The following is a 17,177-nucleotide window of genomic DNA, read 5'->3' on the forward strand; positions in this document are numbered from 1 at the left end:
GATTTGTCGTGGTGGTGTGGAGGGGGGTGGGTTGTTTTTGCACTCTTTGCACTTTGCATAAGCACTCTTTGCCACTGGTGCTCAGAAGTGGCATAAACCACCTTGTTGACAGCCTTTGGGTCTTCTTTGGCCTTTTGCTTTCTTGGGCTTTGCCCTGAACATTCTCCAATGTCAGTCATCCCCATGTAATGTAATGTGTCAGAGATTCAGCTCTTTCAGATGATTAGAAGTCTATTAGATTTCAGGTTATCTTCAGCAGAATTAAGTGCTGAGGCCATTGAATACTGTTTAAGGTCATAGAAGAATGTACTGATCTTTATTTTCTTCCTCCTTCTCCTTCTCCTTCTCCTCTTTATTTTTCTTTTCCCCTTCCATCTGATCCTCCTCCTTACCTCTCTCCTTCTGTCTTCCTCCAGGATAGGACCACTTGCAGTCACCTTAACTGGTGTGTTAGGAGTTTGAAGTGAGGATGAAAGGGGAGTAAGAATAAGAGTGAGTTTACATAGGTGTCTTCTCTCTGTGTCAAGGGTATGTGTGTGTGTGTGTGTGTGTGTGTGTGTGTGTGTGTGTGTGCATGCGTGCATGTACATATGTTCTTTTCACCTTTTCTTTAGTCTGGTCTGGACAGTGGATTCAATAATGAGCTCTGGCTCTTGCCTTCTTTTTCCTCTTTGTGGGACAGCTGGGATAGTCTAATTCTTCTACTTATTTGAGGCTGAGAACTCTGAAAGGAGAATGACTACTCTAGAGGATAGAGCATCATGGAAGACTGGGAATCAGGAGACTTGTGTCCTAACCCCAGTACCATCACTGATTCATTGACATGAGCAAATCACCTGACCTTTCCACTTTAGTTTCCTCATCTATAAAATAAGGGAATATCTGACAAGAATGCTGTGAGTGTAACAATGATCAAGAGGTGAAAGCATTTTTGATCTCTTCTGAAGAAAGGTACCATTCAGTTCAACAGAAATGTATTAAGCACCTAAAATATGCAAGGCCCTGAGTTGAAAAAGAAACTACAAAGATGAAAAATAATACAATCTCTGTCCTCAAGAAGCTTACAGCTTAATGGAGACAGGGGGGAAGGAATTCATGGAATATACACACAAAAAACTTTGGCATGAGGCAGATTATGTATGTATGTGATTCCTTAATGTACAGAATAAGTATACCTGGGCATTCTTCAGGGATTGTTATGCAGCCTTTTGGGAAAGGGGTAAAAGAAAGCCAGGCAAAGCGTTCTCAAGAATTTGATGGAGGAGAAATTAGTAGGGGGAAAGGGAAATGTATGCCATATAAAGTAGAAAAATATGAAATAAGGCTGGGCGGGTATGTTAGAGCCAGGTTGTGTAGGGCCAAAGTCAAGAGTTTATGAATTCAAGGAATTACTATTTTTACAGTTTTGTTATTTTTTGAAATGAAATGGAAAAAACAAATGTGGCTAGCTTCTGGCTCCATGATTCCCCACTGGGCTGTAACAGTCAACTAGTCTTTGATTTTGCAACACTTTCCCTTCCCTACATATACAACATGTACTTTAGAAAAAAAAAATTAAGATGCATCGTACTATAAGATTTCTTCCTATCTCTTGAGATTGAAGGGCCTTAGACCTGGAGAGGCTCTTGCAAGATCATCTAGTCTAACCTCTTCAAGTTTTAAAAAAAGAAATTGAGGTCCAGATTGAGAGAAAGAGATTTTTCTCAAGGTCACATAGGGAGTTTGTGGCAGAATCAGAGAGAAATCCTAGGTGTTTTGCACTCTAAGTTCCACTAAACTACATCGTCTCTTTAGATAACCGGGGATACCTCAAGATGTTCAAAAGACAGGCAGGAAGGAGTACCTAGAGCTTCTACTATACTATTATATTCAGTCAGTTTAGTAGTATGAACAAGCTTAGTTACACATTTACTATTCATCACTTTCTGAGGAATAAATCTTTAGTTTCCCCAAAAAGGCTGTATGACAATCTTAGGAGAAAACCCACATACATATAATCTATACATTAACAAATCACATACTTCATTAGGATGACTTAGAACATTGTAAAAATTTGGTTTTACATTGAGAATGAGGTGATTCTTCTCCTAAATTATTAAGGATTTGTAGGGTTTTGTTGACAGTAGCAGATAGACATTAGAGGTAAGACCTTTAAGTATTCCTAAAATAGTTAGGAGGAGCAGCTAGTTCACACAGTGGATGGAGCACTGAATTTGGAATCAGGAAGACTCATCTTCATGAGTTCAAATCTGGCCTCGGACACTAGCTGTGTGACCCTGAGCAAGTCACTTAACCCTGTTTTGCTCAGTTCCTCATCTATAAAATGAGCTAGAGAAGGAAATGGCAAACTACTCCAGGATCTTTGCCAAGAAACCCCCAAATAGGATTACAAAGAGTTGGAAATGACTGAGGAAAACCAAACAACAACAAAATAATAATTAAAAACTTCTGGTCTGTGTGCTGTTCCCTGGATTTATCCAGCTCATTCCTGAGTTAACAAAGAAATGTATCCCTTCTTGCAATACTTTCTCATCATCCTCTCTGCTTATCTGAAACCTTTCCATTCCTTCAAGGCCCAACTCATGCTCTACCTCTTCTGGGAAGTTTTTTCTGATCACCTCAGTCCATAAGGATATCTTCCTCCTCTGGAATACTATGGCACTTTTTGCCCATTCCTCTTATTTGGTATTTCACACACTACCTTGTAGTGTCAATTCAATTTTTATGTGTATGTGCACATTTCTTCCATTCTTCAACTAATCTGTAACATACTTAAGGAAAGGGGACCATGTCTAGTACTTCTGTTTTTCCTCAATGATTATTAAGGACAGTTATAAAGGAAGTTCAGACACTTTCCTACGATGTGTCAATTCAACAATAATTCAAGGTAGTGATGCATTCCTAAATCCATTGGTAGAACTGTTCAACTACAAGAAATCTTCCAACAATGTGGAATTTCCTCATTAAGACATCTAGGTAAGCGTGCCGCCATTCCAGAGTCCCATTAAAGTGCTGGATCTTTGTGTGAGACCATGATATTTAGATCCTTGCCAACTCCTGCTTTTCCTTTGATGAAACAGCCCTGCCATTGTTGAATACTAATGATTCTGAGTGTCTTTAGTAGTATACCTAAAAATCAAAGAGCCTTTGATTCCTTATTTCCAATGTTCTTAGCAAATAAACATAGATTTTCATACATACAAAGACATTCACCTTGCATGTCTAGGTTCCTCCAGCCTCACAAATATGTATTGTTTGGTTCACATAAAAAGATCAAAAATCCCTCTCTCTTGCTATTTATGTATTTTCTCCAATCCTTTTTTCCAAACAATTCTCTATTCACTGTGCTGCTAATGTTGACCTCTCTGTTCACTGACCCATGATAGTCAATTTCAAGACTGAACCCTAATGTGCCTTTAAATTATTGGGTGGAAAATAAAAAAAAATACAGCTGTTTCCTTTGTAAAGAGCATTTATTTACTTCTCTGAAATGCTGTATTTATCTCTAAAATGTCAGTATAAGATCTAGGCTGGTGATAGAGCCCGCTGGGAGTTTAATTTCTAGTGTACCAAATAATTTATGTTTTAAATCTTAGATTAGTTCATGCTGAGAAAAAACCCTTGGAAGTTGGTGGGCTGGTGAAACAACACTCGCATGCCAGTCTAGTGATTACTCAACAAGCCAGCCCCACATTCATTTATTTATCTAATGAATTATTGAACTGCGCTGTATGGGTTTCTAGAAACACATTTTTAAAAAGCTACAGCATGAGTGGCTGGAGAAGGACAAACCTTACATATATATATATTCTGGCAAACTTGTATAAACCATATCATAAACGGGAAATAAATTGATTTTAGAAGCAATGAGGGGTAACTCAAAACAGCTGTGGAATTTAGTCTTTGTCTCTAAGGGAAGGGTCTAGGAGATGGTTAACAAACAGAGGATATAGATACTATTAAAATGCACTATGCCCCATTTCTTTATCTTTACCTTGGGGTTGTCTGAGCCTTTGGGCCTTGGGTGAACTACAAGTCTATTTGCCATATGCTTATTTTCTTAGCTTAATAATAAGTTGGAAGAGAAAGAGACGGTGACAGGGACAGGATAACTAATTATGGACAATGATGCAAAACAGCATTAGGAAAGTGTCCAGATCCTGTGGGTTTAAACATACAGATTTGATATGTATGTTTATATATGCATATATATCTATAGAACTGGCTTTAAAAACTAGGAAAATTTTGTATTCCTGAAAGGAAGGGAAAATTCTATCTTAGCATAATGCCTGGCATACAGTAAGGTGCTTAATAAATGCCTTCATTCATTTATTCATTCATGTTCCTTGAGGACTAGGAGTATAATTATTTTAGTCACCTCCATATCCTTAGCACAATAATTTTCACTTAATAAACTCTTAAATATTAGCTGAATAGGAAAGCACAAATCAATCAACCTAAAGCACCTACTATGTGCCAAAAAAGGAAGACAGGGGGAAGAGTGGAAAGAATGAGGAGAGGGAGGAAAGAAATGACTGGAGGTTTCCAATCTACCAAATGGGAACTCTGCCAGCTTCCTATTTTTGATACCTAAACAAATGGAACATTAGAGCTGATGAGTCTGACAGTTTTTGTTTTTGTTTTTGTTTTTGCCAACCAGAGCTAATAAGTACACTTTTAGGCAGATTTCGGCACTGTTGACCATCCTCTCCTGGACATGTTCTCTTCCCTCGTTTCCCTTGGCCATGCTCTCTACCAATTCTGCCTTTCATTCACCCTGTTAAGTTTCCTTTTCCGCCTTGGTGGGGGGACATTAGACACTGAAAGTAATAATGTTTGAGGGATGAAATTTGCTGGTAACCATATTTTTCTTTCCTTTCTTCTACTACTTTCATCAAACTTTATTTACTTTAAAGTTTTATTGATGTCTTTTGTTTCCAAATTGCAGTCATTTCCTAAAACCCTCCTTAAACTCTCTTTTGTAACCAATTAAAACCATCAAGCAAAAACAAATTAAACAATCCCCCTAGCAGCTTAAATAACATTCCCTCCTGGGGTCATTCCCCTACCCTTTCTACCTGAGGAGAGCAAATCTGCAAGCTTTTTTTCAACAACTAAGTTCTAATTTCCATGAGGGTGATGTCAGATTTCTCTGCAATAAGTCACTAGGCAAATAATGGGCACTCAATTAGAGGCAGAAAGTGTGTGTCAACAATTGTTCTTGAGCACCAAGACTTGTCATGGCAATCACAGACTTAGAGCTAAATGAACCTTAGAGGTTGTCTAAACCAACCTCTTCATTTTACAGAAGAGGAACTGCGGCCCACAGAGCTCAAATGACTTGTCCTTGGTCACATGGGTACTAACTAGTCAAACTGGGATAGAACCCAAGTCCTCAAATTCCAAATCCAGCAAGCTTTCCACTGTACTACAAGTCAGGCCAACTTTGTATTATTTTTGTTTTTTATTATTGTAGTCATTGCTTTCTCTAGGTTCTGCTTACTTCAGTCTGCATTGATGATACAAGTGTTTCTACATTTCCTTGAATTACTTCATATTCACCATTTCTTAGGGCACAATAGCATTCCCTTATATTCAGGTACTATAAATTGTTCAGTAATTCCTCAATCAACTATCTACTATGTTTCCAATTTTTTTTGTTATTACCCAAATAACACTTCTGTGAATATTTTGGTACATATAGGACCTTGCTTTTTGTCTTTAGCCTTCTTCACTGGATGAAAGAGTATGAACAGCATTTTCTAGAATAATTCCAAATTGTTTTCCAGAACAGTTGGATAAAATGACAGCTTTACCAGTACTGTATTGGTCTCTCTCTCTTTCCACAGCCCTTCCAACCTTGCTTCCACTTTTTATTGCCTTGTCATTTTGATGGGTACAAGGGGAACCTTCAGAGTAGTTTTGATTTGCATTTCTCTTATTATTAGTGACTTAGAATATTTTTATAGAGTTGTTGATAGTTTGCTCTTCTTTTGAAAACTCTTTGTTCATATTCTTTGATAGAGGTGTTTTTGAAGACAGGATGAGAGTAATATATCTTCCCACTACATTCATACATAATGTAAGTGTTTCATTCACTGAGCTGACATGTTTTTTGGATATTTTTTACTGACTGAATGTCTTTTTATACATTTGTATTTTCCTGTTTGTTTTAGATTGGAAACTCCAAGAAAGGTATGCCTATGTTTCCATAGAGCACCCATCACTGTGATTTCATCTTGTGGGCCCTGAATAAATGCTTTCTGTTGACCATAAAGGTAGATAATAGCAAGGCTAATTTTTATTAAGTAGAACTGAAGTTTTAATGAAGACTCACTAGTGATTATGTACCTCAGAAGTACTTCCTTCTGTATAACTCTAAGGTTGAATCCATTCTTCTTTGTTGTTCTAAATCTTATCTACCCATCCTTTGAGGACCAATTCGAATCCCACCCCTCCATGAAGTCTTCTATGACTATTCCAATCAAAATGAGATAAAGTCCTTTGGACTTAAACAATCTACAAAATGTACCACTCTTTGGCATTTATCTATGATTTTTCACAGTACCTTGTGCATTGTTAGTTAACATTTTATATGTATCTATGCATCTTGTTTCACCAACTAAATTGTAAGCTCCATGTTATCTTTCTTGTAGTACAGCACCAAGCACAAAATGGGTATGATTGTTGGTTGACTCAACACATGAATCAAAGAATGGGTGGCTCTCGATTTATAATGAATGGTAAGTTATACTCTGATGCCTCCTTATGGCATTGAGGTGAGTGACCTGGGTTCTTGAATGCCATTCAGTGGAGCACAAACCCTAGCCACTCCCACCAAACTGGAAGGTTGTCCAATATGGCCCTAGTAATAGATTGTATCTATTGTCCAAAGACCAACCTAACCAAGTTTGGAGAGATGTTCATTCCTAAGTTGGTAACAGGAAAAGAGAGTTAAGGATATAAATGTATATATTATATATGTATACACACATATATGCATTAAATATCTACAATGTGCTAGCGACTGTGCCAATTTACAAATATTATCTCATTTCATTCTCACAAAAACCCTGGAAGGCAGGTGCTATTATTATTTTTTTTTCAGTTAAGGAAACTGAGGTAGACAGAGATTAAGTGACTTGTCTAGAGTCAGGTAGTAAGTATCTGAGGCTAGATTTGAACTCAGGTCTTTCTGATTTCAGGACCAATGTTCTATTCACTCTACTGTCTAGCTGCCTGCCTCAATGGGTACCGAATCTTTTAGTCATGGCAACTCTGAAATGCTATCTACTAAGCTGAAGAGGAGTTGTAGTCTGTCCTAGTGGAGGGAGCATCCACACTGACAAAAATCACAGTTACCTGAAGCAAAAGTAAAGCAAAATGACATTTGGATAGGATTCATTCAGGAAGTGTTCAGTGAATATTAGACTATAAATTCTTATCTTTTTACATCACCAGCACTTAGCACAGTGCCTGGTATATAGTAAATGCTTAATAAATGCTTATTGAATTCAATTGAGTACCTGTTCTGTGACTAGCACCATATAAATTACTTCAATGATGTGGCCAATCTGACTTATTTAATTGGTTTATTAATTTTTATTGCAGCCAAAAGACCATGGGTCTAGGACTGGGGGCCAAGATACCTAGGTCCTACCCTCAGCTTTGTCATTTATTTGCTTTGAGATATATTGGGAAAATTATATCACCACCATGGGCCTCAGTATTCTCATTTGTAAAATGAGGAGGTTGGACTAGATCATAATCTCCAAGGTCCCTCTCCAGTTTTGACATTCAATGGTTCTATAATAATTGCAATCATTAATATCAGCTCACATTCATATAGTGCTCCACGGTTTGCATAGTACTTTGTCTACATTTTCATATTTGTTTCTATGGTTCTATTTCATAAGTGCAATACGACGTAATTGTGACATAAACAACACTGAAAAACAGAAGCAGTAATAAATTATGAAAAATCTGGTTTGTGATCATATGCACTTTCTAAAGATGCTGTATTCAATAAATCCCACATCTATACATAGACTATTACATCTCCACAATAACTGAAGGTACTATCCTGTCAGAGCTAACCAAGAAGTCTCTCCCCATAATTGTATTGACAGGATATCATCTGAGTTCCAGTGGCAGGAAAGTTGCATTACTGATGAGTTCTCTGAAGGAGTGTTGAAGGAGATTGTAACCAGGTTCCATGTTGAGTCACTGAATTCTGGGAAACTAGAAATTGTGCACTTAGCAGCCCAGTTCTTTCTCTATTTAATTCTGTCTCTCCAGAGAGTCACAAATGAAGTGAAACTAGCCTTGTACACCAATTCATAAAATAAAAAGGGAATATTTTCTTAAAAGGGAATATTTATATAACTTTATCCCAAGAATGCAGGGTACCATTTAACAGATTTTTGTCTTTTTTAAATTTAATGATATATTTTATATATCTCAATATTTTAAGCTTCCTTAAATCCTTTTTGGAAGTAGGTATTGTATAAAACCTAAGCAACAAAATAAATAGCAACCACTGCTTAATTAGAACTATATCTTGGAAAGGGCTTATATCAGGTACCACCTCTTATAGGAAGCCTTCCTTGATTTCTACCCCATCTCCTTCTTCCCTCCTCTAATTAATATATATGTATATAGACACATATATGTATATGTATACATACATATCTATATATATATGTATACACACATATATAAACATAAAATCTGTGCTCTCCTACCCTTACCCCACTGAAATGTAAACTAATGTTTTGATTTTGTCTTTTCATCTGCAGAGCCAAAGACAATGCTTTGCACATAGAAGGTGCTTAATAAGTGTTTGTGTTTGCTGAATAAATTTTAACCATTCCCAGTTTTGCAAAACACCCAGTTGATACAACTAGATGACCAATGAGGTCCCTTGCAACTCTGAAATTCTGTGACTCAGACATTTCAGCAAAATAAACAAGTCATAGTTTGATATCATATAGACAGTTAATTACCTCCTGGTTCGTTGCCCCAACTTTTTTTTTTTTTTGCTTTTTGGAGGGCAATTGGGGTTAAGTGATTTGCCCAAGGTCACACAGCTAGTTTTTGTGTTAAGTGTCTGAGGCCGAATTTGAACTCAGGTCCTCCTCACTCCAGGGCTGGTGCTCTATTCACTGTGCCACCTAGCCGCCCCTGCCCCAACTTTTTTTACTCTACTTTTAAATGACTGCTGTAGAAACAGCCTTTAATAGATGGCAGGTTATTAAATGTTTATCTTGCTAAATTCCCTGGGCATTTACTAGCAATGTTGGATTTATTCTATCAGTGGTCTAACATTCTAAGTGAAAAAATGAGCCCTTTTTAAAAGAGAAACAACCAATCAACCAACCAAATCAACATATGCTCCTAAATAACTAATAGTATTTGCAGGGCCTCATAGTATTCCAACATATACTGATTCCAAATCCCGATGTGCATAGACAAATCATATTCAGGCTGTAGTTCTAACACTGTTTGCCAGAGAAACCAAGTCAAAAAGCACAGACTACTGCCTCATTCCAAAGGAAGAGCTACAAAGACAAAGTAGGAGTATCTAGTTTTATGTTACCAAATATGCCAAACTAAAGAAAATTCCAGTGAATTATGACATTTCAATTAAGAAAAACAAAAATCCCCAAATCTGATCATTTGATTTTGAAAGAAATGGGAAAACACATTTCAAGTGACTTTCAGTTTTCATGTGTTGTTGTTGCTTCAGCCTTAAAGTGAATTTGGTGGTTCTGCCACCGATCAGCTGTGTGGCATTGGGCAAGCTGCTTAAAGTGTGCTGGGCCTCAGTTTCCCCTTTTATGAAATGAAGACCTTGGATTAGCAGTCTCTGGTGTTCTTCCAACTCCCAAGTTCTCTAATTCTGTTTTCCTCATTTGGACCAAAGTACAAAATCTCATAAGAGAAGATAAGGAGAGGAATGTTGACAATCCCTTAATTAGATTTAGTCACTGCAACTCAAGAAGCTTGGAGAAGAATGAAAGGGAAATGCTGCCCCCGTAAGGACAAAAATGAAAATTTGTTGGTTCAATGATGATGAGCAGTCTGCCTGATTATATGAAACCCTCAAGACAGGGGTTTTGACCAAGGCAAACAATCCTTCTCTTATCATTTCTCTACTTCAGTACTCCTATATATTAAAAAAAAAAAAAGCTTAGACCAATAAACTCCTTCTACCATGCAGATCTGTAATTTGGGGTCTTATTGCTGTGGTTCCCAGTCTGGTATCTCTGAGACCTTTTCAGAGAGTCCATGAGGTCAAAAATATTCTCATAATAATACTAGAATGTTTTCATTTCTAATACAGTGAATGTCCATAGCTATAACCTACACATATAAAAGCTCCTTGGGGGATCTAAGAGTTCTATTATTCTCTGGGCATTCCTAGGAAACAGCAGTTCTGAGACCAAAAAGTTTGATACCTGATGTTTTATACAGAGGTGGGGAACCTGCTACCTTGAGGCCACATGTGACCCTCTAGGTCTTCAAGTGTGGAAGTGTGGGACTTAAGGACCTAGAGAGTTGCAGAGTAAATGAATGTTAGGTAAATTGCCCAGGGTCATACAGCCAGCATGTGTCAGAGATTTGAACTCAAATCTTCCTATCTTTGAGGGCAACCACATTGCCTCTTTTTAATTCAGTACTTCAACAAGGTCCACTGCCATCTTGATTGCATGCCAACATGGCTGGGGGGGGGAGAGAAAATTTGAAAATCAAGGGACTGTGGAACTGAATCTTGTAAACTAAAACTAAACAAATAAATTAATAAAGACTAAAAAAAGAACTGTAAAAAAAAGAATATAAGGAAAAATGAACAAAAAAGAAGAAAAAAGCTAAGAAATTATAAATAATTATACATGTGTCTGTAAACTCTTATGTGCATATTAACTTTTAAATAGTTGTCTCTAAAGTCTCCTGGATTTTGTGATTCCTTTTGATATTTTTCCCATGCAAAAATGTGACTTTGTTCGCTCAATTGCTGTCTTTAACTATATAGTGGTAATCAGTGAATATACATTTTTAATCTAGCATTTATATAGTACTTTGAGATTTACAAAATGCTTTATGTCTATTATCTTATTTCATTCTCAGAACACCTTTGGGAGGTGTTATGTATTATTAGTAGTAGTATATATGTATTATTAGTATTCCTGTTGTATTATTATTCTATTAGTATTCCTATTGTATAGATGAGGAAACTGAGTCAGACAGAGGTTGAGTGACATGCTCCGGATCCTCACACAATTAGGAAGTGTCTGAGGCTGGATTTGAAGCCAGGACTTCCTGTCTCCAGGTGTAGCACTCTACACATTGTGCCATCAGCTATCCCTTTCCTGTCTCTTTCCTTAACTCTATATTACTTCATGTAGGTCTTCCCATTTTGCTTTGCATTCTTCAGATTTCAATGATATTACCCTTAGCATTTTACTTAAGCTCCCTGGGCCTCAGTTTCCTTATCTGTAAAATGAGATGTTTTGACTAGATGACTTTTTGAGGTCCTTTCTAGTTCTAGAGCTATTATCCTAAGATCCTATTCTCTTAATTAATATTGGAGTCAAGTATGAATGTTATTATGGTGTAAAAAATGTGAATATGAATAATTCAAAGACAAAACAGAAAACTTACATGAAGAAATAAAAGAATGAAGAAAAAATTTTTTAAAAGAAGGTCCACTGCCTTCCCTCCCACTTACCCAAGTGAAATTTTTCTGCACCTTCTAGTAGATGGTTTGGGGGGGGGAGGGGTTTGAAGGTGGAAAAGTTCATCATCCTATAGTGATGAGCCTTTCTGAACCAATAGGAATCTGATCCTCAAATAACAGACATATAGTTCTTCCCTGGGTCCCTTCTGGAAGTCTTTCCAAGCCCTCTGAGAGAGCTTGTGCCCCATGGACTTAGCTTTTGAAAATCTGTAAAGGCATACTCTGGTGGAAGTATTTATACTCTAGTGAGTAAAATTCTCTGCCATAGAGTATAGTAGACAGAAATACCAATGAGTTAGCAATTCTCTTTCCCTTCCCTTTCCTTTCCCCACCCCCCAACTCTAGTTTGAAAATTGGGAATGAAGCTTTTGGTCTGTGATAGAAGTCATTAAGTTGGTGCCATCCAAAGGGCAAAAACTTTAATTCTTTATTTAGTCCGTTGTCATTTTTAATTTAAAATACATGTATGTATTTATACATCTACATACATACATAAACACACATGTATACCTTCCAAGTACCTCTAACTTGATTAATTATAAGTGGCCTTTGCTTCAGTATTTTAAATAGAGTATGGGTACATCTTTCATGGGTACAGATCACAACCTCCTCTATACCTTAGCTAGAAGGCTTCATGAGTTGCTTTGTTCCAAACAAGTCATCACCTGGTGACCAGCCCTTTGGTGATAAATTTAGCTAGAACAGGGATATAGAATCTGTCATCAGAACTATAATTAATATTTTTCCAGGTTACTAGGAACTACAAGAGTATGGAATCTACTGGCACAGCTTTCAAGAACCCAGAGTCACCTCCACTCCATGATGAAACATCAGAGAGAAGACCAGAGAATCAGCTCTAAAGCTGGGAGGGCCCTTAAAGGGAAGATTTTCATCCCTTTTTATTGAGAAAGAGGGAAGTGATAATCTATTTACCAGTGGTTTTGTTCAACAAAAGCAGTGGTCATCTATTGGAGTAATCTTTTACCAAATAGCAATTTTTAAATTGGCTGAATTCTGCCCCTTGATCCATAGCAAAGCTATGTTAGCCATGCCTGGTCATACTTAAAATCATTCTGTCATAAAATTCGTCTGGTCTTCTGGCCTTTTAAACTCCTTCTGATAGGGGTAACTTTATTCACTTTGAGATCAACACCTATCTTCATAGTCATACCTTGTTTTAGAATTATAGCTGATCCACATTCAAAGAAAGAATTACAGAGTCTGAATATAGATCAAAGCATACTATTTTCACCTTTTTTTTGTTTGGGGGTGGGGTTTTTTTGTGGGTTTTCCCTTTTGTTCTGTTTCTTTTTTAACAATGTGACTAATGTCTAAATATGTTCAAAGCGACTGGACATGTATAACCTCTGTCAGATTGCTTGCCATCTTGGAAAGGGTAAGGGGAGGGAGAAAGGGAGAAAAATTTGGAACTCAAAATCTTATTAAAAAATTAACGTTGAAAACTATCTTTACATGTAATTGGAGAAAAATAAAATACTATTAAAAATAATTACAGCTGGTGGACTAATGTAGGGGGACCTGAATGAGGGGTCATCTAGTTCCATGTCCTCATTTTACAGATGAGAAAACTGAGGCCCAGTAAAATGAAGATCAGTCCCAGCAAGATCAAGTTTAAATAGATGATAAGTGGAAGAATAACAATTAGAATTCAAGTTCTCCAACTCTCAGTACAATAATCTTTCAATGCGTTCCGGTCATAGAAACAATGCTTAGAGTCCAAAGTTTACACAAGCCTGTAAGCACAGGTGATTAAAGCATGGAGCTGATGAAGCCTAGACTCCTGGTACAGAGAAAAACTGTTTAGGGCCTATAGGTAACATAACTCCTTACCAGCATTTCAAAGCCAAGTCAAGTTTGAACATTCTTAAAAGCATGCTGCTCTCTAGTGGTTAAAGCCTAAATTGGGTTCTTCGACTTTATGCCCCAATAATCAACAGAAAGCAAATTCAACGTCAACTTCATGTTTCCTACTTTGCAGCCTGAAAATGTTTTTAGGGTGACATTTTAGGTTGAGACAGTTATAATGCTGGCTTTGGAGTCAGAAGACCAGGTTTCAAAACTCACTTCTGACACATACAGGGCAGATCACTTAACTTCTAGTTGTATTAAGTAACTCCTTAGAATTTGCCTACTAAGGAATTCCTATAAAGAGAATTGTGATCTGCTATTAATGAAGGGAGAAGGGAGCTTCCACATTGGGAGCTTCCTGCCCTGATGAAATCACAGATCCTTCTTTATTCTGGTACTCCCTTCACATAATGTGCTGTGAGAGGAAATAGATCAACAGTATTTGCTAACTTGCCAGGCAAGAAGCCAGACTCCAGTATATGTTGCTAACAAAAAATCAAACACATATGGCATAGGGCTTATATATAGTTGCTGCTCAATAAACGTTTGCTGAATGTAACTGAAGTGCTTAACCATAAGTTATTTCACACTTCCCTCTTCTTGTTTGATGAATGAATAAAGCACTACTTGTAAGACATACTTAGTACCTGTTCAGTAAGTATTAGGTTCAAATTCAGTGTATAATCCTGGGAAAGTTAGTTAACCTTCTGATACTCAGTTTCCTTAACTGTGAAATAGGGTTAATAATGTTTGCACTACCTCCGTCACAGGATTGTTGCAAGGGAAGGACTTTTGTAAACCTTAAATCCTTAAATGTGAAGGACTGGAGAACCAGAAGGGTTCTAGACTAGAAGGGTTCTCTAGAGAGAAGTCCAAGAATCTGGGTTGTCTGGAGCCTGCTCACCTTTAAGATAAGCGGGTTCTGCAGCATGGAGTCCCTTAAGACCCCCAGCCTCTCATTCTCCATGCCTGGGCGCAGGTCGGCTATGGCCAGGGGTCGCCTCGGAGGGGGGCAGATTTGGCTGACCGTACGGTAGACTGGCTTCTTCTTCTTCCATGGGGAAGTTTCGGGGTGGGGGGCTTCGGAAGCCTCCATCCCAGAGCCCGCCATCCCTGGAGAATTTCCTGGGAAATGGGCCTGGGAGTTCCGTCAAGTGCAGCTTCTCTAGAGTTTAATGCAAGTCCCGGAGCCCACCCCTTCTCTGGTTCATGCCACTCAGCCGTTGGGAGGATTGTCCCCCAACCATCCTAGTCCGAGAATCTATAAACCACTTCTCTGACACTGGATGGAGCTTTAAGTAACGTATTTAAAATTTTTAGTATCTTCAACCTCGTCCCAAACCCAATCCCGAGGAATTCGTAGAGACAAGGTAGGAAAAACGACCCCTCTGGAAAGAATGGAATGGCCCATTTCTATAGCAACAGGACGCCAACAAGACCGAGCTTCCTTTCCACTTATTTTCGAACATAGAACACTTCACGCCAACACTCTTTGACCCCTGCCCCCGAACAGAACTTTAAAGAGCCTCTAACACGTTTAAATCTTCTCCACTACCCTTGGGACAGGCTTATAACATAGTTTTTTGGTGAAAGAAACACTGACCGGGGGAATTAGGAGACCTGCCACTTAACTAATTTGGGCAAGTCACTTCACCCCCCTGTTTGTGCCACATCCGTAAAACGAGGGAATTGGCCTAGAATCTGGTCTCCGAGGTCCCTGTAACGTTCTCTGATTCTGTTGTCCTGCCTTTGCTGAGAACTTGCTGTGTGACTCTAGGCAAGTGACTTTCCTTCTCTGGGTCTTATTTTCCCCATTTTTAAAATGAGAGGGTTAGGCTAAATGATTTTTAAGGTCCTTTCCAGGTCCAGTGTATTTTTGTAGCTGTGCAGCAAGTTGTAGTAGTAGTAATAGTGGTAGTGGTAGTAGTAGTAGTATGGTAGTGGTAATAAGAATGATGATGATATTTTAAGGTTTACAGAACTTCATATATTATTATCTCATTTATCCTTACAGCAGCCCTATGAGGTAGATGTTATTATTATCACCATTTTACAGATGAGAAAATTGAGGCTGACAGAGTTATTAAGTAACTTTTCCAGGCTACACAATAAGTATCCAAGGCAAGATCTGAACTGGCCCCAGTCAGGAATACCTGGGATCAGTTTCCACTTCTAACCTATAGAAAATTCACTATGTGGACCTGAGCAAGTCACTTAAACTCTAAGTATTCTAGGCAACATTATAAATTGCAGAGAAGATGCAAATCTACATTGGTAGAGCTAGTTCTTGGGATCTCTCTACACCAATTAAGTAATATTCCCACTTATAAACAAATACTCACTTCTGAGCTCCTCACTTCCAATATACTTTTGTGGTACTGTTTATATAGCCCTCAAATACATTTTTCACAAACAAACATTAAAAAACACCCAATTAATATCACTGACCTGTGAATTCCCAAGTCACAGCTATTCTTTTCCTTAATGTTGAAGGAATCTTGAGTTCATTCATTCATTCATCCATTCCTACTATCTTTATAAACTGTCTACTCACAAGTGGTCCAGTGCAGGGAAATATTCTACAAATTGAATTTCAGACACCATACCTATGCTGCAAAACCTCAGACAAAAATAGAAAACAACAGGAATACTAATGAAAGAGTCAATATACTACAACCCAATATGCAAAAGGCAAGAAATTCAGGCTACATCTCTATGAAGAAAAGAGCCCACAGGATGAGTGATTGTTTCCTGCCCATGCCTTCTCATAACTGATTAATTTCTTTTTTTTTTTTTCCAATTGAGAAATGTATTTAAACAGATCAAATAGAACAGGGGTCTCCTTGTTTCTAAACTTAGAAGAAGGTGCTGGGCCCCTTGGTAGTAAAGTGTGGTTTGTGCTGGCTGGGAAGAACTCTGTGGGGCAGAGGGAACTTGATTTTGGAGTCGTGAAACTACTTGACTTTGGGCGGCCACATTTGCTGGCAGGAATTTCTTCCACTTTCAGGATCTGGATGGAGAGGGCCCAGGCATGGTGACTGGCAGGCATGGTGACTGGCTTCCATATTTCGGTAGCTGATGCACTGAACGATGGCACCAGCAGTATGGTCAGGTCCCTGTACTTCCTGTACATGTTGTTCGTCCCACTCCTGGAATCATAGTGCAACCAGATGCCAAAGTTTTTCACCCTAAGAGGGGATTTTCACAGACCTGTCTGCAGTATATGATTTCTCCAGAAGACTTCATTTTTTTCAGCTGGGAAATGAAGTACCAGAATCGGCACTTTGCTGCGACGTGATTAGGAGCAAAGATCCACATTCGATAAAGAGACAGCACCAGGCTCTTGGGAGTGGGCAGGCAGCGACTTTATACTCTTTCAGAGTGCCCAAGGCCTTCATGGTGCTGCCATCTCACTCACTGCCAACCCGAAAAAGGAAGCAATAACTGATTAATTTCTAATTTCCATATAATCTTAGATCATTTGAGCTAATAGAAACCCTAGTACAAAGAATGTTAAAGTTGGAAAGGCCCTTAGATCACAGAATGCTGGAACTGCAAAACTTTAGAA

General features: G+C 38.1%; 1 protein-coding gene across 1 annotated transcript in view; it reads right to left on the reverse strand.

Annotated features, from left to right (window-relative positions):
* The window catches only part of CFAP77 (cilia and flagella associated protein 77), a 183,695-nt gene extending 168,937 nt beyond the window's left edge, over positions 1 to 14,758 (reverse strand). The window contains exon 1 of the mRNA XM_069069296.1: positions 14,514 to 14,758. Within this exon, the coding sequence (XP_068925397.1) occupies positions 14,514 to 14,720 (207 nt within the window). The 5' untranslated portion in view covers positions 14,721 to 14,758. The remainder of the gene's footprint in view (positions 1 to 14,513) is intronic.
* Between the last annotated feature and the right edge of the window lie 2,419 nt (positions 14,759 to 17,177).

The sequence above is a fragment of the Petaurus breviceps genome, unplaced genomic scaffold, assembly GCF_028583685.1.
Source record: "Petaurus breviceps papuanus isolate PSGF00001 unplaced genomic scaffold, PetGlider_PUasm1.0 90779, whole genome shotgun sequence".
Lineage (NCBI taxonomy): Eukaryota > Metazoa > Chordata > Mammalia > Diprotodontia > Petauridae > Petaurus > Petaurus breviceps.